This window comes from Cervus canadensis, chromosome 20, assembly GCF_019320065.1.
Source record: "Cervus canadensis isolate Bull #8, Minnesota chromosome 20, ASM1932006v1, whole genome shotgun sequence".
Lineage (NCBI taxonomy): Eukaryota > Metazoa > Chordata > Mammalia > Artiodactyla > Cervidae > Cervus > Cervus canadensis.
Genome location: NC_057405.1, coordinates 44,672,652 through 44,700,507, shown reverse-complemented (window position 1 = coordinate 44,700,507; position 27,856 = coordinate 44,672,652). Strand labels below are relative to the sequence as shown.

General features: G+C 40.0%; 1 protein-coding gene across 1 annotated transcript in view; it reads left to right on the top strand.

Moving 5' to 3' along the window:
• Window positions 1-27,856, top strand: part of SLC35F1 (solute carrier family 35 member F1) — a 416,463-nt gene that overhangs the window by 317,112 nt on the left and 71,495 nt on the right. Inside the window, exon 3 of the mRNA XM_043439006.1 lies at window positions 15,362-15,489. Coding sequence (XP_043294941.1) covers window positions 15,362-15,489 — 128 coding nt within the window. The remainder of the gene's footprint in view (window positions 1-15,361; window positions 15,490-27,856) is intronic.

The window sequence follows — 27,856 nt, the reverse complement described above, 5'->3', positions numbered from 1 at the left end:
CTGGTCATCCATTTGTAAAAGAATGAAACTAGAACATGTTCTAACACCATACACAAAAATAAACTCAAAATGGGTTAAAGATCTAAATGTAAGCCCAGAAACTATAAAACTCCTAGAGGAGAACATAGGCAAAACACTCTCCGACATAAATCACAGCAAAATTTCAAATTTTATAAAGAGTGACGTGGTTTTATATGTGAACTTTAATCCCAAAGTTTAATCCCAAAATAGCAGCTATCCAGGATTCCCATAGAACTTGAATGTAATAATGTGTAAGTCCCACTTTCATGCATATCCTCATTCACATAGACTGCTCTTAAACTGAGTTAGATTCCAAAGTGATAAAAATTGAATGTTTATCTAACTGGCCTGAGGACCCAGTGATTTCAAAGACCCAATGTTGATGACTACAAAGAAAGGCCAAAACAATCATGAAAAGAGTTCTCTGTAGTAGCTTCTTCATTACATAACTTGATTAATGAGTCAAGAATTTATAAAAAATCATTACCTCAATTCCACTTCCTCATATATACCCAAAAGAATAAAAGCAGGGACTTGAGCATATACTTGTAACCAATGTTCACAGCAGCATTATTCACAATAACCAAAAGGTGGACCCACCCCAAGGGTCCACTGACAGATGAATGGATAAAGTGTGGAACATACACATAATGAAATATTACTCAGCCTTCAAAAGAAATGGTGTTCAGGTACTTTCTATTAATACAACAGGAACAAACCTTGAAAATGTTATGCTGAATGAAATAAGACACAAAAGAACAAATAATGTATGATTCTATTTATATGAGGAACCTAAGTAGTCAAATCCATAAAGACAGGAAATAGAACAGTGATTACCAGTGGCCAGCGGAAGAGAGAAATGGGAATCACTATTAAACAGGGGTAGAGTTTCAGAATGGGTTGATGAAAAAGCTCTGGAGGTGAGTGGTGGTGATGGGTACACAAGAGTGTGAATGTACTTAATGCCACTGAACTGTACACTTATAACAGTTAAAATGGTCAATTTTATGTATACTTTACCACACGGAGAAAAAAAAAGAAATGATCACTGAAAAGAATCATCTCATCCTAACTCAGCATTTGAAATATTCCTTGCTGAACCTGTGCCGGTCTGCTTTTTCCACTCCTGACCTCAGGTGCAAAAGTATAGCAGTGACATCACAGTGGGCCTTAATTTAAACTCTGGTAGGATACTGCAAGGTCAGTGTAATAACTTCCTCTCTTGGAAATTTTTCTTTCTGTTGCTTTCCTGAAGCATTATTTATTTATCTGTTTACTTGCTAAGGTCAGCTTCATGCTTGGAGCAGCACGGAGATGACAAGAGAAAAGCCTAGTTTTTCCTGCCCTGGCTGGAGCTTGTAGGACAGATGGCAGGGTACAGACGGCAGGTCCACAGACTGGACAGATGGCCCAAGTTTTATTCTCAAGTAGAATGCTAGTCTTGGGATTTGGGTGCAGTTATATCAGTCAACTGGTGGGTCTAAGTTTCCATTACCAAGGAAGAAATGAGAGTGGCAGGGGTCTCTCAGAAAAATGGTTAAGTAAGGAGAATGGAGGAAGGGTGCTTACTGGCCTGGTGCACTCAGATGACCAGTGGGAAGAAACACTCTAAATGCCCTTTGACACTGTGCCTGTTCATGGTCAGGTTTCCTCCAGAGAGGTTAGCCGTGTTAGCATCTTCATGTCTCAGCCCAGTGAATACCCACAACCTTCAGGCAGCCTTCAGACAACCTCCCTAACCTTCACAAAAGATGTCTCTGTTTCAGTTGAAGTCAGATCTAAAAATAGACTGGATTTGGTGGGTGTGGAGGATGATGATGCCACATTTGGTCTTGAATATGATCCAAGATTTGAAAAGTGAAGAAAGCAAGGTTGATAGGACTACTTGAGTGAATAGGGGCTACTTGAGTGAATTATCTTCCAGATTTACACTAGGGATGCTAATTTTAGCCTAAGCTTCCTACTTCTGATCCAGACTGGTTGGAAATCTGAGTTTTCTTTTATTCACTTTTAAGCTCTTACTATTTCTCGGTATCCTAGGAAGTCCCAATGGAACACTGTTTTAAAAGCTATTGCATAGCCTGTGATTTCTGGAACACATTCATAGACACTATTCTTTATACTCACAGAGGTTTACATTCATTGGATGGACACATATCCAAGAACAGAAACAGTTTTCAAGCAAAACAATTAGTATGGGGTCATTAGGGTTTGTATTTGTTGTGGAGTTTTGTAAAAAATATTATATGGTAAAATAGACCTATTCCTCAGAAGTATGTATGTCTATGAATTTTAACTTGGATTATTAGGTTTTATCAATACATTGGCAGTGCATACAAACTGAGTCACTAGTGCCATAGTTGAAACACAATAAATAAATGAATAAATTTGTGGAAAGTTAAAATCATCCTAAAATGTAATAGAAGATAATCAAGATAGAGGTTTTAGGTCCTATGGAATAGCTCTAGAATATATATATTTCAGGATTGGTTTGTAATAGAAAGTTAATAAATATTTGTCAAGCAGACAATAATGTATGTAGCAGGGAAAAAAAAAGTATAAAATGGAGGCTTTGCTTTCCCTAAGTTTAATACTATCTTAGGACAGGAAAAATACACACTTGCAAAATTTAAAAATATGAGAAATGATATAAGTTCCCAAATCAATAGAACTATGTATAAGGCCTGTAAGAATTCAGAGGAAAAGTCAATGTGGGTGAAATTAGGGCTGTTTCTCTTAGAAGATAAGGTTTAGGACAAAGCTCCATTTATCCATTAATAGCCCCTCCATTCCCCTGGGGTCGATAGATTTAGAACAGACATCAGAGAGCCACCCTGTCAGTTGGTTCTGGTCACCAGCTGACCAGGTAGTTGTCCCAGGAGATTAAATGCCTCAGGGAAGAATAGGTCAGTTTATGTATTAGTTTAGATCAAGATTGCCAACATGTAATGGAATCAGTGACAAGCAGCACTGAAGTCTCTGGGAAGCATTTTATTTATTTATTTATTTTTTTACTATTTTTTTTTTCTTTTTCTTTTTCTTTTTATTTTTTTTTTTTCCAGTGGGTTTTGTCATACATTGATATGAATCAGCCATGGATTTACATGTATTCCCAATCCCGATCCCCCCTCCCACCTCCCTCTCCACCCGATTCCTCTGGGTTCTGGGAAGCATTTTAAAATGCAGATTCCTGGGCCCTACCCAGACCTGCTGAGTGATCATTACTGAGGTAGAGCCCAGAAACTGGCAATTTTAAAAGCTCCTTAAGTGATTCTACTGTGCCCTCAAGGTTAGGAGCCAGACTAGAAAAGCTGGTGGGAGGGATGTAGTGGGTAGAAATGGTAAAAATCCGATTTCATCCAGAAGTAAACATTTATATAATATTAGAAACAACTGAGGGTTTGAGAGCTACAAACCCAGTAGCTCAGCGGTAAAGAATGTGCCTGCAATGCAGGAGGCAGAGGTTTGATCTTTAGGTCAGGAAGATCCCCTGGAGGAGGGCATGGCAATCCATTCCAGTATTCTTGCCTGGAGAATCCCATGGACTGAGGAACCTGGTGGGCTACAGTCCATAGGGTCACAAAGCGTCAGACATGACTAAAGCGACGACTTAGCACGCACGCAGAAACAACTGAATCACTGGCTATCCTGTTGTTTTTTGGGGTCCAAATATTTTAGCCTTGTCAAATGGCTTATTCCAGACCTATGTCTGTGGTTAAGGATGGTGACATGGTCTGGAGCCTCCCTGCACTATGACCTGAAATAACTGATTGATATCTGTGGCTCTGAATGTGTTTGCCGAACGACACGGGAGGCTTTGTTTGGTATGGACATTAGATTATTTTTTGCCATTGTTTCCTCTCCTGGTTCTTGTTAGTCATGATGCCATCTCTTAGAATTGTGTCTGATGTTACTGCACTCAGGGGCCTCCACTTTTACAGCATCTATCTGCCTGAACACAGCACCCCCGACCCTGAGAGGCGTGGCTTCTCCATCAGTAACTCGACAAAGCTTCAGTGGTTGGTACAGATGCTACATTGCACCAGCAAAAGATTCCCTAGGAGGGTTTTGGGGGTCCAAACCAAGACAGACTTTGTCTGTGAAGGAAGCAACAAGGCCAGGGAACATCTTGGCCACGAGCACAAGGGCGTCACTGCCACAAACACAGAACGCAGGGAAATGAACAAGCTTAGCACTGGAGAAGGAAATGGCAACCCATTCCAGTGTTCTTGCCTGGAGAATCCCAGGGACAGGGGAGCCTGGTGGGCTGCCGTCTATGGGGTCGCACAGAGTCGGCCACGACTGAAGCAACTTAGCAGCGGCAGCACCTAGCTATTAAGTGTTTTTCAGAACCTCAGCTGGGCGAGTCACCAAGTGTTCTTCCTGACCTCCCAAGCTGAAATGAGGACATGAAAGAAACAGAATTCCAACTTCTGCATTCTCTGACTGTCAAAGAAGATAATACCACTTGCAACTCAAAGACACTGTAAGGGGAATATGACTACACCAGTAACATGCTTTAAAGGACTGCAGGCACACAGACATCGTTGATAATCAGACATTCAGCCAGTGCTACTCTACCAGCTAAACTCTTCACAGTGGAACTTCTCTTTATAACTTTCTTGTTATGAAAATTTTCAAACGAATAGGAAAGTAGACAGTATAGTATAATGAACACCTATGAGCTAGTATATCAGATTCAACGAATTTCAACTCATAGTCAGGCTTATTTTATCCCTAACTCCTGCCACTTCCCACTTCCTGTATGATTTAAAATTAAATCTCAGATATTATATCAGTTCATCTCTAACTATTTCAGTATGTGTTTACAAAAGGTAAAAGCTTACAAATAACATAAGCGTGATATCATGATCATATTTAAAATTAACAGTAATTCCGAATATCCTGTCAGTGTTCACATTTCTAATGGTCTAATAGATATACAGTTTGTTTGCATCAGGATGCAAATAAGGTCTGCAAATTGCATCTGATTGATATTTTTCTTGAGTTCTTTTAACCTACAGACTTCATTTTAATTACAATTTATTTGTTTGAGAATCATGTGGCCCACACAATCACTGCTTCGCAGACTATGATGCATACAAATTGCCTGGGCAATTGATCAAATGCTGATTCTGAGTCTCAGGTTGGCCTGAGAGTCTGCATTTGTGACAAGTTCTCAGTTGCTGCTGTCCCTGCCGTCCTCCAGGCCAAATTGAGTAAACTCTCCGACAGTATATGCCACAGTGTCAGCTCAGTTCAGTTTGCTCAGTCGTGTCCGACTCTTTGCGACCCCATGGACTGCAGCACCCTAGACCTCCCTGTCCATCACCAACTCCCAGAGTTTACTCAACTCATGTCCATTGAGTTGGTGATGCCATCCAACCATCTCATCCTCTGTCGTCCCCTTCTCCTCCCACCTTCAATATGGACTTTTGCTAATTGAATGTTTCTAGAGCAATTCAACGCATATGTGTGTAACTTTTTGTTTTGTTTTGGGGTATAGCCGGTTGACAATGTTGTGATAGTTTCAGATGAACAGTGAAGGGATTCAGCTAACATACACACGTATCCAAACTCCCTTCCCATCCAGGCTGCCACATAACACTGAGCAGAGTTCCATGTGCTACACAGTAGGTCCTTTTTGGTTATCCATTTTAAATATAGCAGTGTCAACACATACTTTTGTGACCTCTATATTTGAGAAATTGGTAATAGTTAAGTCCTGAGACTTGATCAGGTTTGGTTTCTTTTTTTTTTTTTTTCCACAGGTAGTGTTTCGTTCCTCTATCTGAAAGTACATGAAACGTTCATTGCCTCTTTCTTTAAAATGCCAGTAGCTTAACCTTCAAGGCATATATCCATTAGTTCATTAAAGAGTACAAAAATAATGGTATTCTAATTCTCTTATTTCCTCTTCATTAGCTAGAGTAATACCATAAAGAACAATCTCCCTTCATCTATTAAATATTAGCTACCTAGTGGCATTTTTCATATAAGAATCCTTGAGCAGAAAGCTTGATTCTTTTCCCTTACCAATCTTCAAAATAATGAGTTGGTTTACTGCTATCTTCCAATAGTGACCAGTTAGTTTTTTAAATTTGTTTGGTTGTGATTCTTGTTATTGCTGTTGCTTTTGGATTCTTTATGAACTCATAGATTTAAATATATCTGATGCATTTCAATCCATTTCCGTTATTTTTATATGAAAGACACTTCAAGTTGGCCTCTGAGTCCCTCTGACACAACTCAAGTAGTTTTTTATTGCTTCCTTGCTTTTATGTATAAGGAAATGTTCCAGGTTTGACTTGTATTACATTTCCTGACCCAGATCTGCAATTGATCATTTCTTCAAGATTATTATTTCTTTTGGTGGAAACTTTTAAGATGATAATCTGGGTGCTATGGTGCTCATTTCCATTAGGTTAGTAGAGTGGAAATTCTTTAATTCCATGAACATATTCTTCAATATTTCAGATGGAAATATATTTCAAAACATATGTATGTGTATTCTATGTATTTTTAAAGTATACATTGCATACCATTATTGCATTGCTTGGAAGACGCTGCCTGTTTCTACTGAACTTAATTTCAGAAAGATTATATAAATAAAAGACATTTCTGATTTTTTGCATTAAACATACCTTGTAAACAAAAAGCATCTTTATTAGAATAGTGAATACTTTGCAGTAAAAATCAGGACAGACCTTGGACAAATTGCTTAAACTCCTTCAAAACCCGATTTCATGATCTGAAATCATAAGGCTTCTTCATAAGGCTGTTAATAGCAAAACTGTCATTCACAAGTATTTACTGGAAGCCAGAAACATTACATACATTTTCTCATTTAATTGGTACAGCAACACTTTAAACTAAGTAGTGTTCTTCCCCTTTTGTAAATGAGTAAACTTTCTCAAGGTTAAGTGACAGAGTCAGTACTTTAACACAGGTCTCTCTGATGCCACGCTTTTAACCTACAATAGAGCGTGGCAGTTAAATGAGAGAGTAAGTATATGGTGCCTCTGGCCTTGTCCTGACAAATGGTGTTCAATGAAAAATAAATGTCAGGTAGCAGAAGTGGCTTTGGTAGATCTGTACTTGACATTTGGGATGGGAGATGGGAGCACGGACAGGAAAGGGGAGGCCGCCAGCTTTCTGCTTAGCCAGGCTTCTGGCCCACTGATGCTCCTCTTGCTAATTTCCCATGTTGGGTCTAACCTGTGTCCATCATGACAGATGCTCTCATGTCAGAGCTCAAGGTCAGCTCTCGAGAGTTCAGCTTGGCACCTTCTGTCACGCTGTCTTTTGAATATGCTCAGCGAGTGGCAGGAGTCCGGAGGCAAGGCTGCTCTGGCCTCCCCACCTCACATCGTGTGTCATTAGCCACTGCACAGCTCTTTGTTTAAAACAAAATTCACAGAGCTGACAGATTCATCTGCTAATGTCGGGAGGCATCAGAGCCAATTACTGGAAACCTTCAGAAGGCAAATAGGGTCACTTTTCACAAAATGGGATGAAGAGAAGGAAAATAGTCTTGTCATTAAAAAGGACAAATGCATTTTCCTCTCTGCGGACTCGCTGCAGGAAAATAGATTTATATTTGTCCATCATTTCATTATGACTGCTTTAAATAATTTCAAATCAAAGCATCCCCTCCCTCCCCTCCCCCCACACACATACAGCCAACCTATCATTAACCATTTTGAGCTGATGAACAGTATTTCCCATTGTAAGTGATATCTTTATAATGATGGAAAATGTAGGTTAAAAGCGCAAAGTTGTAATACTCTTTCAAGGCCGCAACTAATCACATACATTGTTTAAAATCACCTGGAAAGACACTCGTTTTAATTTGAATTCAGACCTGAAGGGTTCTGGGTTCTGGTTTTGTTGAGATGTGCCAAATACTGTACTCAAGTTCTTGAGCAAATGAGGGACAATTTTAGCTGTGTTTGAGAAAAACCGAGTGCAAAGTTTTAGGGGCACGGCCTCAACACCATGCTTACCTCACACCAGTGTGAGAGTTTAGTCCAAACGAGAAAGTTTAGAGTCCACACAAGAACACCCTCACTCCTGAGGCCAATTGCAAGTTCACAGATGGAACTGTGGTCCCCCAAAGCACTGCCAGTTTCAGAAATTTACTAAGCCTCGCAGAACTCCCTGAAAGCTATTACATTCATGGTTATAGTTATGACAGGAAAAGGATACACTTTAGAATCAACCAAGGGACAGAGTCCTAAAGAAGTACCAAGTCCAGGGCTTCCATGGTCTTCTGCCAATGGAGACGAGCCATGTTCCTTTCCCAGCACCAGTGTGTGACAATATGGACAAAATATCACCAATCATGGAAACTCACTGGAACCTCTGTTTGGGTTTTAATTGGAGCTCTATTATGTAGGCATGATTGACTGCCCATTTGGCAAAGTCTCTAGCCCACTAGATCTGAGTCTCTAGTCACTAGGCATGACCCAAAGCCTTCTATGTCCCTACTATGGGACAATAGTGTTTGTATTTGATCATACAACAACTGAACATCTTTAATATTTTCAGGTTCCTCTTCCAGTGATCAATAGTGACAGTGTCTAGCCATGCAAGTGGTTGTATTCTTTACAGTGTGTTCTAAGAATATTAAATGGATGCTCTAAATGTATATCTAGTTTTTCAATTCTGAATGGACTTTGGGGGAGTTGTTTGGATCTCACACATTATTTTCCTTAAGAGGTAGAGAAACTTGTAATACCTAGCTTTTAGTCAACAGAGTTTAATAGTCAGTGTGCAGTTTTCATGTATGTGGTTTTAGATGTCCCGAACTTTCAGAAAAGCTCTCTGTTTATCCATTTGTTATAATTGCCTTTATGGTAAAATCTAAGTAGACTTACTATCAATATAAGGCACACTCATACTGCCTTTTATTATTATTAAGAAGAAAATATTAGTAATCATGTTTTTTTCTCCTATGATATATCAAGAACACAGGAATGTTTTCTGTTTCAAAGGATGTAGGGTATATGTATGCCACATATAATTGTGTGTCTTAGCTTCATAAAAGATGATAGCTTCAAAAAAACAGAAAAAAGGTTGCTAAGATTTAAGAGCTCTGTTTCATGTTTAAAAGGGTAATATACATACATAGAAAGATACATGTTGAAAAGTTGAGATTTTCATATCACCATGTGTACATGTTTTTGCATCAGAAAGGTTTGTGTTTGTAATTAGAGCTAGAATACTTTGTTTTACTCATCGATGCAAAAAGGTAACTTTGAAAAAAATAAAATAAACTTACTGTTAAGAAACCTATCCTGTATACAATCATTTTTACAAACGTGTGACTTTTAAAGTCACGGCCACCAGAACCTTATGTGATTATGATTCATTTTTAGTTGCTTTTAGATATTTTTCCAAACCTTTGTTAGGCATTTCTTAGAAAACAGCCAGATGATTGAGTCGATTTTAAGGGTGTTATTCAGATATCTTACCTTGGTAACAAGGTCTTACATTGAGTAATAATTTGTCTAAATCACTCTGCTAGGCATAGTTGAGGATATGTGAAAAAGAGAAATAAGTTCTGAGGGGGGAGCAGAGAACCTGGGGAAGCTTCACATGGGAGGGAGCGTTTAGTCTGGGACGTTCAGACTAAGTGGGAGCTTGGGTGAGAGGGATGTGGAAAGAGTAAAGTGGGAACTGAGGCCGTGTCTCTCCTCCTCTCGGCTTTCTTTGAGTCCTTTAGTGTGGCTTCCTCTTCTATGTTTTGCTTGTCATGGGCAGACAATGTGGTCACCTTGGAACACCTTGGAAACACCTCTTGAGAGACCCCCTTCCCTGGAAAGGTGGACTAGCATCGCAGAAAACAAAGTCAGGTCTAGTTCAAGGGAAAGGTATGTTCACAGGGCCTCCATTCCCAGATCAAGTAGTGAGATCCAGAGGGCCACAACGAGGATCTGGCCCAGAGAAGAGGCATCAAGATCAAGGACATAGCCCTCAGCCTGCCTCTAGTCTGGACAAACAAGCATCATATGCTGGCTGCAGTGTGATCCATCACAATCACAAGAGTAAGAGACAGAGGATGTGTGGCCAAAGCCTTAATGAGACATGAAGAGAGTTCACTTTCCTGGGCTTCCTCCATGCAGTCTCCATCACTCGTGCTGAGCACTACTTGCTACCTCATCTTGTGCACATACCTGGCATTAGATATTAGCTTAAATATGATACTCATACTGCTTTTAATCTACAATTCCCTATTAAATTTTTGTGACAGTCCCCATTTTTACAATAGAGGAATTAAGGCTCAGAGCCATTAACCAACTTATACTACTAATGTACATCAGAGGCCAAACCAAGGTCTGTTTGCTATTAAGCTAAAACAGTAAAGGATGGCCTTCTATGCTCTTCTTAATCTCACTGTCTGACTGTAATAGTAAAAATGAATAAAACAATGCAAAACAAAATTAAATGTTCATTATTTGTCCTTTTTATAGTCCATCCCTACCCTCCGATTCACAATAGAAAGTGCAATTGGTTACAGTTCTTTCTGTGAACTATTTCCATTTCCTTATTATTAGCAGATTTATTTGGTTCACCTTTCTGACGAAGGAGAATGGTTTTGAATTCTACATCCTAATGCTAAATTTCAGCTTTTAAAGGTGAGTAATTGAAACTTCCATCATCAGTCATTCCTTTTTTCAAATTCGCTGATGTATATTTAACCTCGTCCCTTGGAGTTCTGCTAAAGGAAGATGGCATTATGGCCTCAAGCCGTGAGCCGAGGAGGGCTTCATTCAGGCAGGGGTCTCTCCCCCTGTGCGGGGCGTCAGTCTCGCTGTGGACCCTCTGTGCAGCGAGTGCTGAGTTCTGTTCTTGCAGAAAAACACCATGCAGGATCACACCACCCATGAAAGCCCTTAATGAAAATGCAGCCCAGAGAAGAATGAAGCTTCTTGTTCCCTTTGCTGAATTCACCTCGGATGCTGTCTCGCAATCCTTTTATTCTCTGCTCAGACCACCACTGGGGGTGAGCAAGAGTCCTATGAATCAAGGCCCTTCTGTTTTCCAGTCGCTGCCGTGAACGTGGCAGTTGTTTGCACAGGGGTTTCCTCTTCCTTCATTCAGCATTTATTAACCACCGCCTCGCTCGCCCTACTCCATGTGCGACCGTTGTTATTATGCCCGAGGCTTCAACTAGCAGGACAGCATCTAACAGTAATTTTTACCGTTAGACTTTGTTAAGTCATAAATTTGATTTAAAGCCTTATTTTACATTTCACAAGGGAAAGTCTGTCGTGCATTTAGACAGGGAGGCATCAACGTTTTGGTACTGAACTGATGGTGACGGGACACATGCGCATCCCGAAGCAGCTTCAGGAGTGGACACAGGGCTGGGCCGCTGGGCACCGGCAACGCCAGGGAGCGCCATGCACGTTGGCTTCAAGGTGACCGGCACTCCTCTGGAGTTGGCTGCGGGTCACCCTGCAGGAGGGTTTGGACAAACAGGTCATGATAGTTCCTTTAATGAGAAATGAATGACTCCTGGGGACAGTGCCATAATGACAAACCAGTGAGGCAAAATTGTGCAGGGCCAATGAGTGTGAAACCTAATGCCAGATTGTCATGAGTTCAAATTCTGGCTCATCTGTGTGAACTTTCCGGCAAGTAACTTAACTCCTCCAGGTCCCAGATTTGTCATCTGTAAATAAAGTTAATAGAAATACCTAGCATACAGGGTTTTTATAAGGATTAAGTAAATTAATATTTGTAAAGCACATAGACACTGTCTGATACATAGTCTCATATAAGTATTTGTTATAAAAATGAAAAAAAAAACACATTGATCATTCTGTTGATGCTTAGTGAAGTAAGGTATGACTCACATGACCAAAACTGTTTAATAATTTCTCTGTCTATTCTCAAGTATTGCCATAATTATTGTTGCCAGAATGCTGCATCACTTAATTAGGAGGGCACCTTTATGTTTTACACATTTGTGAATACTTGCATACTCCACATTTCTTTAAAAAGAGAATGAAAACAAAATTAAACTCTAAGCCGATTATAGACATACATATGTACAAGGATGTTCTTTAGAGAAAAATTGGAAGCAACTTAGGTGTCTATCAGTGGGAGGCTGGATAAATTGTGGCATATTCATAAAACATCTATTATTATTTCATATGATTTATATATGTCATATATATGATCATATATATTATATATGATTATGTATATATATTTGAAATATATTACATTTATTCTCTACATAAAAGATAGGGGTATATTTCTAGAAAAATGTTGAGTTTAAAGAACCCTAGAAGGATGACATGTACAGTACATATAGTAAACTTTCACTTAAATACACACATATGCAGGGCTTTCCCGGCAGCTCAGTGGTAAAGAATCTGCCTGCAAGTGCAGGAGACACAGGCTGGATCCCTGGTCCAGGAAGAGCCCACACGTGGCGGAGCAACTCAGACTGTGCACCACAGCTGTTGAGCCTCTTCTCTAAAGCCCGGGAGCTGCAACTGGAGAAACCACCACAATGAGAAGCCTGCGCACCACAAGTGAAGAAAAGCACCTGCTCGCTGCAGCGAGGGGAAAGTCCAAGCAGCAACGAAGACCCAGCACAGCCAAAAATAAATTCATAAAATTATTTGAGAAATACATGCACGTGTAGAAAATGTATAACAGAAACATGAAGGGTATGCAACAATATCAAGATGGAAATTTAAGAAAGGAGGGAAGGGAATGGAATCTGGCAGGAGCAGAAAGGGGACTTCAGTTTCATCATTTCAGCATTTCCTTTCTCAAAAAAAAAAAATTCTGAAACAAACATGGCAACAGTTAACACGGATTAAATCAGGTTGAAGATTACCTTATCATATTATTTTCTGTGCTATTTATTTATATTTGAACATATTGATAATAATAACAGAACCTATTTAAATGCCAAATTATACTTCTAAAGTTCCCACCCATAGATTGTATTACTCTTCCTAGTTAATTTTTTTAAATTCTTTTTTTCTTCAAAATGTTAACATACTACCAGTTGTGCAAGTGTTTTTATGGATGGCCCCATTTCATGAGGTTTAGAAAGCACTTTGGCACAAAGGCTCTTAAGAATATGTCTTCATTATTCTAGAAAGAATTTTAATGACCTATCATTCATCAGTGTTAATGACAGTCATGTAGATAAATCCCTAAGCAGTCCTTTTAAGGGTTGCATTTTTTGCTCAGCCAAAAATAAAAAGTGCTTTCTTGACTTCCTGGATAATTTTGCTAAGCAAGCATGTTGTACACTTTCAGGTGCTCAAATGAAACAATTGGGAGCATTTGTTTAGTGTTTTGCTTGCAAACTTCTTCAAGAGAACAGCAAGAAACGAATCATCCCTTTGAATCTTTATCACTTTGAATATGTATTGATTGGTGAAACAAGCAGCACCGTGACCTAGATTTTCAATGTCACATATTGAAATGTGTCTGGTGTGCTCTGAGTTTAGCAATTCTCTGTTCATCGTATAAATTAACTGGGACAATGACTTGTGACCTTAGAATTGCAGCTTTGTGGCTCAATATGCCATTGACCTTTTTATGTCCTATCTATGGAGTATTAATGTGTAAAATGGTCACCAAATTAATTTATGTCAGCTGTTGTCTACATTCTAACTAGAAAACAATTTTCATTTGTCTGGAGCATGAAAGTTTATAGAATACATATTTTAAAAATTAAAAATTTCAATTTCAATGTTATTTAACATTGCAGAGATTATGGAACATGAAATGTGTTCATAGACACTGTATTATTTATTGACTACTGACCATGCATGGTTGGGTCTTAGAGTGGTGACCGAGACAGTGCCACTGTCTTCAAATTATTAATAATCTAATGAGTAACAGAGTCAAGAAAACAGACTATTATAATACAGGAAGATAATACTGTATCTGTGGCATAAGAAAGACTGTTAAAGGAACCCATAGCAAGGAAACCCAACTGAGCCTTGGAAAATCAAAGTGAGAGATCCAGGAAGGCTTCCTGGTGGTAGAGTCTAGGCTGCTTCTTCATTTGAAGGCTGGCATAAGAATAGTCCATGTAGGGGAGTGCACACTTGGAAAAGCAAGAGAAAGCACGTTGTTGTTGTTGAGTAGCTAAGTCATGTCCAACTCTTTCGCTACCTCATGGACTGTAGCCCACCAGGCTCCTCTGTCGCAGGCCAGGTAAGAATACAGGAGCAGGTTGCCATTTCCTTCTGCAGGGCATGTTCCCAATCCAGGGATTGAACCTGAGTCTCCTGCATTGCCAGGCGGACTTTTTATCACTAAGCCACCAAAGAAGTCAAAGAGAAAGCATACTGTGGGCCAGATATTTAGATTGTTTCTTTGGCATCAAGAATCACCATTCACTCAGGTTTTTGCGTATTCCACAAAACTCAAATATTCTTCTAAGAATACCTCACAAGTTGGCCCCAGAAAGCTATAATTATTAATAACATGTTGCCTTACTTTGAGAAAAGTTGTGTTTCAGGCCTGAAACATGTAAGAATAAGGATGATGAACTAAGCAGCTCAGAGACTGTTTTGATGCCACCAGCTTAAGCAAGATGTGAAGGTTGCAGTTGCCGGCAGCATTGAAGCCAAGGCCCGTGGCACTCTTCTTCGTCCATGAGTGACCCCAGCTTCCTCTGTCTTCCCATCACCCACACACCACCTGAGTGTAAGGTTCAGAGCTGAGCAAGCCCTCCTCGTCGCATCCTGGAGCCTGACTGTAGGCCTGCAGCAGAGCGCAGGCTTTTCTCCACTTGACCACCTCTTTCTGTTTTTGTCTAGCTTACCACAATCCAGACATTTCGTATGATTTGGGTTTCATGTGTTTATGCAGCCTTTTTGAATACTTTCCCTTTTACTTGACCTAATTTTTTCTCAAATGTTCATGAGAAATTTTTTTTCAAATGTTCATGAGAAAATTAGTTCACATCATGAACTAAAAACTGTCTTGTTCTGGGATAGGAGCTAATTTGAAGGGCTGAAATCTACCATAAAGTCTAGTAAACTAAGTAAAAACGTCAGTCTTTGACACACTCATGTATTTGTTTAATTAAACGTTTGATAAGGTATGGTAAAAAAAATATATATATATAATACTATAATGCTTTTTTTGTTGCTTAGTTGCTAAGTCACGTCCGACTCTTTGTGACCCCATGGACTGCAGCATGCCAGGCTTCCCTGTCCTTCACCGTCTCCCAGAGTTTGCTCAAACTCACGTCCATTGAGTTGGTGATACCATCCAACCATCCTCTAAATAGAGTTTCTTAGTGTGTTCAGAACTTAATCCATTTCTTTCTAACTTTGTAATGCAGGAGAAGAAAACCTCCTGGCAATTTTACGACGAAGATGGTGGAAATACATGATCCTGGGACTGATAGACTTGGAAGCAAACTATCTGGTGGTCAAGGCTTACCAGTACACGACTCTGACCAGTATCCAGGTACCAAGGCTCTTTTTTCTTCTTATCTTTCTTATCATCTTATAGATGTAGTTTGCTTTCAGTTTAGTCACTTGGGAATCTGAATACTAGTCTGTAGATTTTGCAATGAGAGGCAAATCAGATGTATAAAAATTAACTTAAACTTTATTTCTGTATTCTTTTAATTTTTCTTAATTCACATGTAATTGGACATCTCTTTCTTCTTTGATTTTAGTATACCACAAGAACCATTGTCACCCATTAAGGGAGAGGTGAGGTAGATGGGTGCTGGGAAAACAGCCACAGTGCTCCAAACCCAGCCTAGTTTCCACCCACCACCAGAAGCCCCACGATGACAACACACCCCTCTGTCTCTCTCTCGTATGCTCCCAGCACTTCGTTTTAAAGCTCTGTCTTCATAGTCTGTCTTACCTAAGAATGCTGTTTGACTATTTCCACTTATTCCACCAAACTGTGAGCTCTTTCACAGCAAGAAGGATATCTTCTTCACCTTTGAATCTCTAGTACCTCATAGGAAACCCAGGACATAATAGACACTCAAAAATATTTAAAGAACTTAATTAAATTGCATTGATTTCCAGAAATTCCCAGCCATTCTCTACCCACATGTGGAGGCCCCTGGAATGTCTATACCGATATATATGGTGGGAGAAGAAAGAGGAACACTGGCTTCATGGTGGAACTGGGCCCATTAGTACAGAATCGAAACTTATAAATTGGCTTGGAGAGCGTGAAAAGGAAACTTCTCCCTTTGGAAATCCAGTTGACCTTTGTTTTCTTTTGTTAAGCATTGAAAAGTCACAACCAATTACTGGTTGCTCAAGTTCTGTGGGGATTTATACAAATTTTTTTTTCAGTTTCCTTTTGTGAACAGTGACAAGGTTTTTAACAATGTTCCCCTTGTCCTCAAGTGTTTTGTTCAACCCATGTTATGCACAACCACTGATCCATCCAACACCTCTCTCAAATTAACTGTCTCACACCCCATTGAATGCTGCAGTCTATAAAAAGTTAATTTTAACTCTGTAGAAAGGCAGAAAAACAATAATGCTACCGATTTTTTCTTCATTATAACTTACTGAGCAAGGGATGGGGGAAGTAAAAAAGCAAGTTGAATCTAACAATTTTAGAACCTTTTTTCCTTCCTACAAAAAAAAACTATTAAATAATAATAAATGGTCAAAAGAAAAGGCATTTGCTCTTGGAACCATGTTGGTACCATTGTTTTGTATTTCAAAAGCTTAGGGGCAGGAAACCTGAGGAATATGATTGGAGAATAATTATTCCAGTTTGATTCATTTGGTCACTTCAAAAATAAGTACTGAATACTTCTCTGTTCAAGTCAGTGTATTAGGGAGGGAACACTTGTGAGCAAAAGAACAGAATAGATACTTTCTGTATTCTCGTGGAGCTTCCAGGAAATGGGAAAGGCAGCTTTTGGTCAAATAACCAAGTGAATGGATATCTTGTCTCAGCAGTTAAGAATCCACCTGCCAAGCAGGAGACATGGGTTCAATCCCTGGGTTAGGAAGATCCCCTGGAGAAGGAAATGGCAACCCATTCCAGTATTCTTTCCTGGAAAATCCCATGGACAGAGGAACCTGGTGGGCTACAGTCCATAGGGTCACAAAAGAGTTTGACACGACTTAGCGACTAAACAGCAACAATATCATTATAGTCTGGGATAAAGGTTTTAAAAGAAAGCAACACAGTTCTACAAGGACATTTGTCAGAATGACCTGACCTAAACTGGAAAATTGGGGAGGTTTTTTCTAAGGGATTGCTGATGGAGTGAGATTTGTGAGAGAAGTAGAAGATTAGTTGGGAAAGAAAGAGATTCAAGCAAAGAAGACAGCATGCCCAAGGCTCTGTGGTGGGAAGCACCATGGTGAGGATGAGGTTGTGAGCAAGGGCTTGTGACTGGGCGAGGAGAGTGAAGAAAAGAGTGGTAAACAAAATGGGCTGGGGAGGGAGGCGGGGGCCAGCTTCCAAAGTCTTGACAGCCAGCACAAAGGTTTGAGTCTATAAGCTAAGTGCCGTGGGAAGCCACATTTGAGTTTTAAAGGCAGTCAGGCTGTGGTGCAGAGAACAGATTGAAGCAATGGGTACTCACAAGGGAATAAAGGAAGACAGAACTAGAAAGTTAAGTTGGGGTCATACAAGAGGAGGTCTTTAATGCCAGGATGAAGAGTCTGGCTTAATTTTGTAAGTAAGAGACCCATGAAGTTTTCTGAGGAAAGAGATGATAGAATGTGACCCCACCACCCTTTTTATAGGCACTTCTGCTTGTACAAGACAGTCCTCATTACTAGCGGGCAGAACACCAAATACATTTGTTTTCTGACTCTCTTAGGAACAGTGATGAAGAGCGTCTCCATGCTTCATCCTCCTGCCCTTTCAGTTCATCCACCAAATTTAGGATTAAATGTCACAAGCAATTGATACATGAAACATGAGAGGCAAATACATACTTCTGAAATGATTATAAACTCACAGGGAACTGCAAAACTACATAGGATTCTTTGAACTGTTCACACAGCTTTTCCTCAACAGTGACATTTTGTATGACTTTCGTATAATGTCAAAACCAGGATATTGACGTTGGTACAATATTGTTAACTAGACTACAAACCTGATTCAGCTTTCATCTCTTTTCCTTCACTCGTGTGTGTGTGTGTTAGTCACTCCGTCGTGTCCAACTCTTTGTGACTCCGTGGACTGTAGCCTAGCAGGCTCCTCTGTAGCTGTGCCCAGTTTGATCCACGTGTAGGTTTATGTAACCACTATCACAGTCAGGATGCAGAACTGTTCCATTACCACAAAGGGTCCCTCATGCAACCCCTGTGAAGTGACACCCATTCCACCAGCCTCATCCCTATCCCTAGAGACCACTGCTCTATTCTCTACCTATATGATTTTGTGAACTGGAGAATATGCATAGAATGGAATTATATGGTATTTAACCTTTTTGTTGTTGTTGTTGAATTGCTAAGTCATGCCCAACTCTTTGACCCTAATGGACCATAGCACACCAGGCTCCCCTGTCCTTTACTATCTCCCGGAGTTTGCTCAGATTCATGTCCAATAAGTCAGTGATGCTATCTAACAACTTCATCCTCTGTTGCCCGCTTCTCCTCCTGCCCTCAATTTTTCCCAGCATCAGAGTCTTTTTCAGTGAGTCAGCTCTTTGTATCAGGTGGTCAAAGTATTGGAGCTTCAGCTTCAGCATCAGTCTTTCCTTTCAAATGAATGTTCAGGGTTGATTTCCTTTAGAATTGACTGGTTTGCTCTCCTTGCAGCCTGAGGGACTCTTAAGAGTTTTCTCCAGCACCACAATTAGAAAGCATCAGTTCTTCAGCACTCAGCCTTCTTTATGATCCAACTCTCACATCCCTACACGACTACTGGGAAAAACCATAGTTTTGACTATATAGACCTTTGTCGGCAAAGTGATCTCTTTACTTTTTAGTATACTGTCTAGGTTTGTCATAACTTTCCTTCAGAGGAGCAAGATTTTTTCATTCATGGGTTCAGTTACCATCTGCAATGATTTTGGAGCCCAAGAAAATAAAATCTATCACTGCTTCTACTTTTTCTCCTTTATTTGCCATGAAGTGATGGAACTGTATGCCGTGATTCTAGTTTTTGAACCTTTAGAGATTGGCATTTTTCACTAATCTTAATGCCCTGTTGTTGTTCAGTCACACATTGTGTCTGACTCTTTGTGATCCCATGAACTGCAGCATGCCAGGCTTTTCTTTCCCTCACCATCTCCCAGAGTTTTCCCAAGTTAGCGTCCACTGAATCAATGATGCCATCCAACCACCTCATCTTCTGTCGCACTCTCCTTCTTCTGCCTTCAGTCTTTCCCAGCATCAGGGTTGTTTTTTTTTTCCCAGTGAGTCAGTTTTTCACATCAGGTGGTCAAAATACAGAAGCTTCAGCTTTAGCATCAGTCCTTCCAATGACTATCAGGGTTGGTTTCCTTTAGGATTGACTGGTTTGCTCTCCTTGCTGTCCAAGGGACTCTCAAGAGTCTTCTCCAGCACTACAGTTTGAAACCATCAATTCTTTGGCACTCTGCCTTCTTTATGGTCCAACAATCTATAATCTTAAGTCCATCAAAATTATTGCATATATACATAGTTTGAGTAGTATTCCATGGTGTAAATATACCAGAGTTTGTTCAACCATCACCTGTTGAAGGAATTTTAAGTTGTTTCCAACTTTGGGATTTTACATTAAAGCTAGTAAGACATTCATATGCAGGTTTTATATTAACGTAAGATCTCATTTCTCTGGGATAAGTGCTCAAAAGTGCAATTTCTGGATCATGTGGGAAATGACTATTTGGTTTTAGAAACAGTTAAACAACTGTCCAGAGTGGCTGCACCCTTTCACACTCACACCAGCAGTGTATTGGAGGTCCAATTCTCCCTGCCCTCACTAGCATTTCATATTATCATTATTTTTTATTTTAGTCATTCCAAGAGATATGCAGTGATATGTCATTGTGGTTTTAATTTTCAGTTCCCTAATGGCTGCGGTTTATGGGGTCGCAAAGAGTTGGACACGACTGAGCAACTGAACTGAACTGAACTGAATGACTAATAATGTCAAACATTTTTGGGGGAAAAAAAATTTTAGCTTTGCCTTTATAGTAAGAAGATAAAGAAAGCTAACAATGGCAAGAGAACATTTATTCGGGAAAAAAGATGATGAAAGATGGACATTGAAGTGAAGAAATCGAGCTGTTTTCTTTATTAGAAAGTCAAACGAGAAATGGTAACACCATCATATTGGATTTATAAGGGTTTTAGTCTGAAGGCAGATTTGTGGATTTGTATCTCTTGACTTGAAGAGAATGAATAGATTGTGTCTGTGACTTTGAGACAGATTAGCAATGACATTTGGATAAATTCTAAAAGCTGTGCTATTTTTATAACTGTGCTATATGAACCATTTCAGTAGAAATACCAGCTTTACAACTTCTCACCCAGAGATGATTCATCTTTCTTCAGCCGTGTAGTACTAAAATGCAAACAGATGAAACTAGTGTATCTGTGAAATAAGAAAAAGAAGGTCTCTTCAAACATGATAGTTTGGTAATTAAAATTAACTCACATGGGAAACAATCTCCATTTCTCTTGCTAACCGTGCTGAGGAGGCTGCATCTCTGACACAACCGTTCCTTCACACAGTGCATGTGTCCAAGCTCTTCCCATTTTTAAGCAGTTTTCCAAGAGCAAAGAACAAGAAGGAAACCCTTCTAGTCCTGATTATTTTCCTTCTGCCCCAGTCCTCTCCTTGGGTGTGTGAGCAGAGGTTAATACAGAACGAAACCAGCTTCTCCAGTGTGCAGTGTGATACACCCGTCACTGTGCACTGACCCTGGGACTCCTTGTGCAAGGCACACACATGCAACCTACCTGTTGCATCCACAGCATACAGCACCATACTCATGCAACAGTTTTTTACTAAAGCAATGGCTTTTTGTAACTCTCAGTTCTTTCTAGGTCCACTCTTCGTGAATTTTCACAAGGACTGGAATTAAGTTGTATATGATAGAGAGGCTGGGTAGTTTGTACCATCTTATGTCTCTCTGGAGTCTAAAGTTTAAGCCAAATGAATAGATTTGGCATACAGATTCCTTTATTGATTAAAAAAGTGCCAACACTGTGGCTAGATGCTGGGGACACAGACACTGATCAGACCTGGGCTGTGCCATGGGGTGATAGACAGCTATGTTAGCAATTAGAATACAATGTGGCAGTATGGTAGGAAAAATAAGCCTTCAGCTCAGTGCAGACACAGGAGAGAGGTACTTGTCACCCCTGAGATTTATATAACGGTGGTCCTATAGTCAAGAAGTTGTGACACATGAAAGTCACAAAGTAGACTTTTTATTTGTAGCCAACCTGGATTTCCACCTCCGTGGATGAGCAGAGAGAAAGCATGCCTGTGCGCATTAGAAACATGTCCCGTGGGCTTGAGTTTACGATTATGAGCTCAGCTTTTAAGACTGTATTTCCTTCTTTATCCTCACTGTTTCTACCTGTCCCTGATGCAGGAGTATGGCAGTTTAATGACTATTCAAGAGCTATTTTAAAGTGCATTTAAAGGCAAAGCATTCAAAAGCAGCATTCTTACCCCCAAAGGGAACATGATACTCTGACTCTCAGATTTCTTAGACCCAGACTTCCTATTCTCATGATTGTGAAAATAACTTATATATGTAGCAGTCTAAATCTTAACAGTTGATTGGTTGTGGCACAGTTTTTTATCTGCCTTTTGTCCTAATGTCGAGGAGAGCCCCTTGTACATTATAGAAGGACATGCTAAAACTACCTTCAGTCTGTCTTTAGTTCCACATGATGCCCATCCCTAAACCTGTCTTTAAATGTGTTCTTTCAAACTACCTTCTAACGAAGGGAACTTTCATACTCTACCTCCACTGACCCTAGTCGAGTGGGCTGGTCCCCCGATGCCATCAGGTAATTCCATTGGCAAGTAAGGAGAGCATCTCTCTCCCTTCCTCCCACTTAATGCCACAACAGCCAGGCTCACAGTAAAACATGCATTTGATCCTGTTTTGACTCTACTTCTTCATCTTCATCGTCCTTATTGTAACTGTCACTTTCTACTTTATTTGGTAGTTGTTCACATATTATATTTCCTTTCTCTTTTAAGTCTATAAGGTCCTTGAGGTAAGACCTGTGTATCTGATATACAATAAGTGCTGAAAACAATGTCTGATGTATTGAATAAATGTGGAAACAGTTCATCTTTGTCTTCTTCACAAGATCATGTACATATAGATGTCAAAAATACATGAAATATTTGAAAAAAAAGGTTAAAGAATCAAAGGATTAATTTCTAAAGACCAGCTTTTGGGCCAGGCTGCACAAGTCACTGTTAATAGTTTTACTGTCAGGAAGTGCATTTATTCATATAAAACCCAAGTATGGAACTCTAAAACACCATTTAAGTATTCTACTATGCTCTGGGGATGTAAAGATGATGACGAAACTGTCCTAGCTCTCAAGAAGTTCAAGTGTTGCGGGTATAGATTCATTCATGCTCTGCTTAGATGTTCAAAGTAATTGTGCGTGCATGTGTGCACGTGTGCTATTAGCTTCAGCCACGTCTGACTCTTTGTGGCCCTATGGACTGTAGCCCGCCAGGCTCTTCTGTCCATGGGATTCTCCAGGCAAGAATACTGGAGTGGGTTGCCATGCGTTGTTCCTCCAGGGGATCTTCCCGACCCAGGGATCAAACTTGTGTCTCTTATATCTCCTGCATTGGCAGGAGAGTTCTCTAATCTTCATAGTGAACCTTCTCTAAGTATCCTCGAGGTAGCTAAATAGCAGTGGATGGAGGGAAAATTCTGGTTAGATGTAAAACTTGCCAATTTCTTCCACTTTAAAAACTTGGTTTGGATATTTTAGTTGCTTTCGGACAAACGCTCAGGCTCTTAGAATTCTTTTCTCCCTTATGCATTTCTGAGAAGGCACATGGGTCTCTAGGGTGACCTTCGGCCTCTCGTTGGTACTTTGGCTGCGGCCCACCCGGTTGTTGAGTGTGCACTTGCTGGGTTGGATGTGGATCTGTGGCTCAGTTCTGTGCCTGGCCTTCTGCTGGCCTCTGTTGCTCTCTCCCCCATTCTTGAGCCTCTCCTGATTCTCTTTGATGCTGTGCACCCCCAGGTATCTGGCTGTAAATGTGTCTGGTCTCCAGCCATGGTGGTTCCTGCCACATAGAACCCCATGTTCCACCCCAGGTCAGCCAGCCTGCACCTCTTTGCAGAGCACTCTGACTTCTGGCAAAACAGGGGTTGAGAATGGTGTTGGGGAGCCAGAGTTTTCTACCGATGACACTCCACCTCTGCTTATTCTTGATGTGACCTCTTCAAGTTGGTGTGGTGCTGCCCTAAAGGAAACTCCTTTGCTTTCGTTTCCTTTCGAACTGTCTAGCATTGTTTCTCCCCCCCAAGACTTCTGTTTGGAGAGGGGCCCTCTGGACACAGATGATTCAGCACCCTTTTCTCCTCCGTCAATTTCTTTTCCTCCGGCCACGTCCACGTGGGAGGGACAAGTGCTCCCTCCCTCATTCGCTCCAGCACGGACTTCCTCATCTCACACCCTCCTTTTGGGACACCTGCCCTCCTGGCTCAGCCCTAAGAGAGGAAATGGCAACCTTCCACATTCTAGAGAAAACTCTAGGGGAGTTGGATTCTTGATAGGTTGGAGGGAGTTATAGAATTTTGAACCCCCTCTCCTTCCCCACACCTGACTCTCTAGACCCTTCCTTGCTAAAGGCATCAGGAGAATCTGGTTTGTGTTTAAAAGCTTGTCAGTGACCTCCTACATGCTGTGTGCTCAGTCATACCAGACTCTTTGCAACCCCATGGACTGTAGCCTGCCAGGCTCCTCTGCCCATGGGATTGTCCAGGTAAGAATACTGGAGTGGCAAGTAAAATAAATAAATTAACTTACAAAAAAAAAGAATACTGGAGTGGGTAGCCATTCCCTACTCCAAGGGATCATTTGATCCCAACCCAGGGATCACACCCGCGTCTCTTGCATCTCCTGCATTGGCAGGTGGGTTCTTTACCGCTGAGCCACCGTTTACATCAGTGATCTATCTCTCTGCTCTATAATCACCTGCTCTTGAGTTCCTCATGGCTCAGATTTACAGTTAGAAGGTGGATGGGGCATGATTTAAGAGGGAAAATTAAATTTCCAAAAAATTTTATCCTATTTTACTGGAAGAAAGATCTGTGAACAAATAACAGGAAAGACAGCAAAATGGATCTCTACAGAAAATCCTGTGGGATTACAGAGGTGGAATGACTGAATCCACCGGTTTTCAGAAAAGCCTCTGGAGGACCCATTTCAGTGGGCTTTACTGACAACATGAATCTAACAGTAAAACTAGACAACTTGACTCCCTGGTGATTGTCAGCTCCCCTGGCTTATGTAGAGGATTCTAAAATAGTGAAATGACCTCACGTGTTTGTTCTCTCTCTCTCTCTGAACATGAGTTTCCCCTCTTATTTGGGGATCGAGGTTCCCGAGGGAGGGGATATATGTGTACTTACAACTATTGATGCGGTCGTGTGGTGGAAACCGACACAACATTGTAAAGCAATTTATCCTCCAATTAAAAATAAATTTAAGAAAATTTTAAAAACAAGTCTCCTGCTGCAGTTGTGGGTATGCAAATATAACATCCCATAGTCCATGTTTCTCTACCAGCTCTAAGGCAAAAATAATGCAACAAACAATAACACCTGATGTTGTCTGATCCTGCCATCATCTCCTAAGCAGGCTCTAGCACCTTTCTCAGTAAACTTCCTCTGTCTTTCCTACAAATAGACCTGTCTCTGCTCTTCTGACATTCTCAGACTTGTCTGAGGTCCATGTGACAGCCAGTCAGCCAATCAGTGATGCAGCTGCTTTAGCAACACCTCCAAAATGTAGTAGATGCTCATTAAATGCCAGCTCCTTTTACTCCTGTATTTTTCACTTCACATATTCTGTCCATTGATCCAGTTTAAGGAAAGAAAAGTTAGAAAGAGACACGTTGCCTAAACCACTCCATCCTCTCTCACACTCTTACTCTTGTCCAGCAAATTTAAGAAGAGCAATGAAAAAATTCACAGTTGTGTGCAAAGCAATCTAGGTGAAAGAACCTGCTTGAGACACAAGGAGAAGTTTATGGAAATCCACATTCCAATTAGCTTTGCCCCTAACTGCTGACTGTGTTACCTCGGATGGGACCATTTGCCAGTCAGTGGAGGTGAAATCTCATAAAGATTAGTGAGGTTGCTGCTAGGTACAAACAAAATGCTCCTAACCCACCCTGTTCGAGAGTGAAAATATCAAGGGAAATTGTACAAGAAAATATGGTAATATCCTATTTGGAATGTTTTCACAGTACCAGAGGCTAAACAAACCTTAAAGCCCTGGAATGCTGTTGCTTGACATGTAAAATCAAGAAAATTTTCTCCTATGGTACAATGGTACCCCTTTTCAGCCGTGAACATGTTCCTGAAGTAATACCTCCAAATAACTTTCTGTGAATAACTTATATTTTTAACGTACTTGGAGGTGTACGGAGTATTTCTTGTAAATGGAATACATGTAAATCCATGGCTGATTCATGTCAATGTATGGCAAAAACCACTACAATATTGTAAAGTAATTAGCCTCCAACTAATAAAAATAAAGAAAAGAAAAGAAAAGAAAAATCATTTTGTGCTATGAACAATAACTCATATTTGTTTTCTTAGGTACTCTTTCCGTATACTGAGTTTGTGAAAAGTGAAACACTCCTATAGTCCAATATTGTTGTTGTTGGTCACTTAGTCGTGCACCAACTCTTTGCGACCCCATGCACTTTAGCCCGCCAGACTCTTCTGTCCATGGGGTTTTTAAGGCAAGAATACTTGAGTGTGTTGCCATTTTCTTCTCCAGATCTTCCCTATCCAGGGACTGAACCCATGTCTTCTGCATTGGCGAGCGAATCCTTTACCACTGAGCCACCAGGGAAGCCCGATAGTCCAGTATTACACCACACACAAATGTTCGTAGTTTTCAGAGCTAGTGGCCAGATTGCCCAGCCTGCCATATTTGGTGGATGAGGGTGAATAGGGCAAGTGAGAAGGTCTAGGAGGTCCAGCCTTGGCTGCCCTCAAAGCTGCTTTATGCCCAGTGGTTCATCTGTTAACCACTGACTGCCTGAGACCTTCTGAACGTGAAATGGTGTCTGCAGAATACAACTGGTAGAATTGTGGGCAAATGATTGTACGAATGGGCACTTTTAGTCAGTGGTAAGGAATTTGTATTTGTGTGTGTGTGTGTGTGTAAAGACAGGGAAAGAGAGAAACAAAGATAGAGACAGAAAGAAAGTTTAGCACTGTACACAAGTTTTCTAACGGCAAAATAAATAAAATTTTAAAACTCAGATTTTTCTTACTTCAGAAATTTATGACTTATAAGCCTTGATACAAGCTAATTTTAAATTTTCTGAAGTCAGAATGTTCCAATTAGTCATGCTTTAAGATCTTGCCAGTTAGGGTATGTTCATTGGCTGAATGTATTCATTTGGCCTTTTAAGTGATTTTTATAGATAAGAAATTCTTTCATAAGAATTGAGAATCATGGTTTTAAGTCATCCTTCCCAACTTTCTTGAAGCAAAATTCTATAAATAACATCACTGATAATTTTCTCATACGTGGATATTGAAACTTTAAAGATCATTAGTAAGATGAAAGAGAAAGTCAGTGATTTCCTGGATTGGGCACAGGACTTGAGGATTTTTTTTAAACCAATGATCTAGTTTTTGATCATTTTAAAGCACAATACTATAGCCTATAAAGGATTTAATTAGAGAACACAATATGAAAGATAATGGACTTGAAAAGAGCTAGTTTGTAACAAATAGCTTCCATAATTAGGCAACATAACATGAGAGTTAAGAGTAAGCAAACTCCAAATAGTTTCATTAGAAACATGTTATATAAAAATTCTCTTTACTTTTCAAATAAAACAGTCCTTGACATAATGATATTTTACTATACACAATGTAAACAAAGTCTATTAAATAGCAAAATTTTATACATTCAAATCAATATTCAAAATGCTTATCTTTTATTATTATATACTTATTCTGATGTGACTATCAGTGTTCAAAATATGTTATAATTTCTCTTTTAAAATCTTCAGAGCCAATCTTAAGTTTTGCAGGTTTCTTTATAATTTATTCTCCTTTTGGGTCTAGAAAGTATTATTTAGTTTAATCTAGCATTTTGCTTCTTTCCAAAAAATAAATCTTGATCTCAAAGAATGAGCAGTCGCTTCCATTAAGGATATGCCAGCGAGTGCTCTGAAGGCAATTTCAAAGAGTTCAAACTGTTCTTGAGCAACAAGAACTTCATTAAAATACACCCATGACCTTCAGAGTGACTACCTTGAATGACAACCATGTTCACATGAATGAATTCCAGTGTGTTAAAGAAGATTAGGTATGTAAACAACTGCACACCCTGCTCAATAGGCAGCAATTTTCTTTTCCTAAAAAAAATCCTCATTATTTTTAAAACACACTTTTCATTATGCATGAACATAGCTGGTATAGTGGCAGAATGAAGACCCCACAAAGATATTGGTGTTCTAATCCCTGCAATACATAAATACATTACTTTATGGTATGTTACACTGTTTTAACACAAAGGGGACTCTGCAGGTGTAATTAAATTAATGAAGTTAAGATGATGTGATTATTACAAATTATCTGAGTGGCCTCATGGTAATCACAGAAGTTCTTTGGAAAAAGGAGCAGAGGTCAGGGATGCAAGGAGTT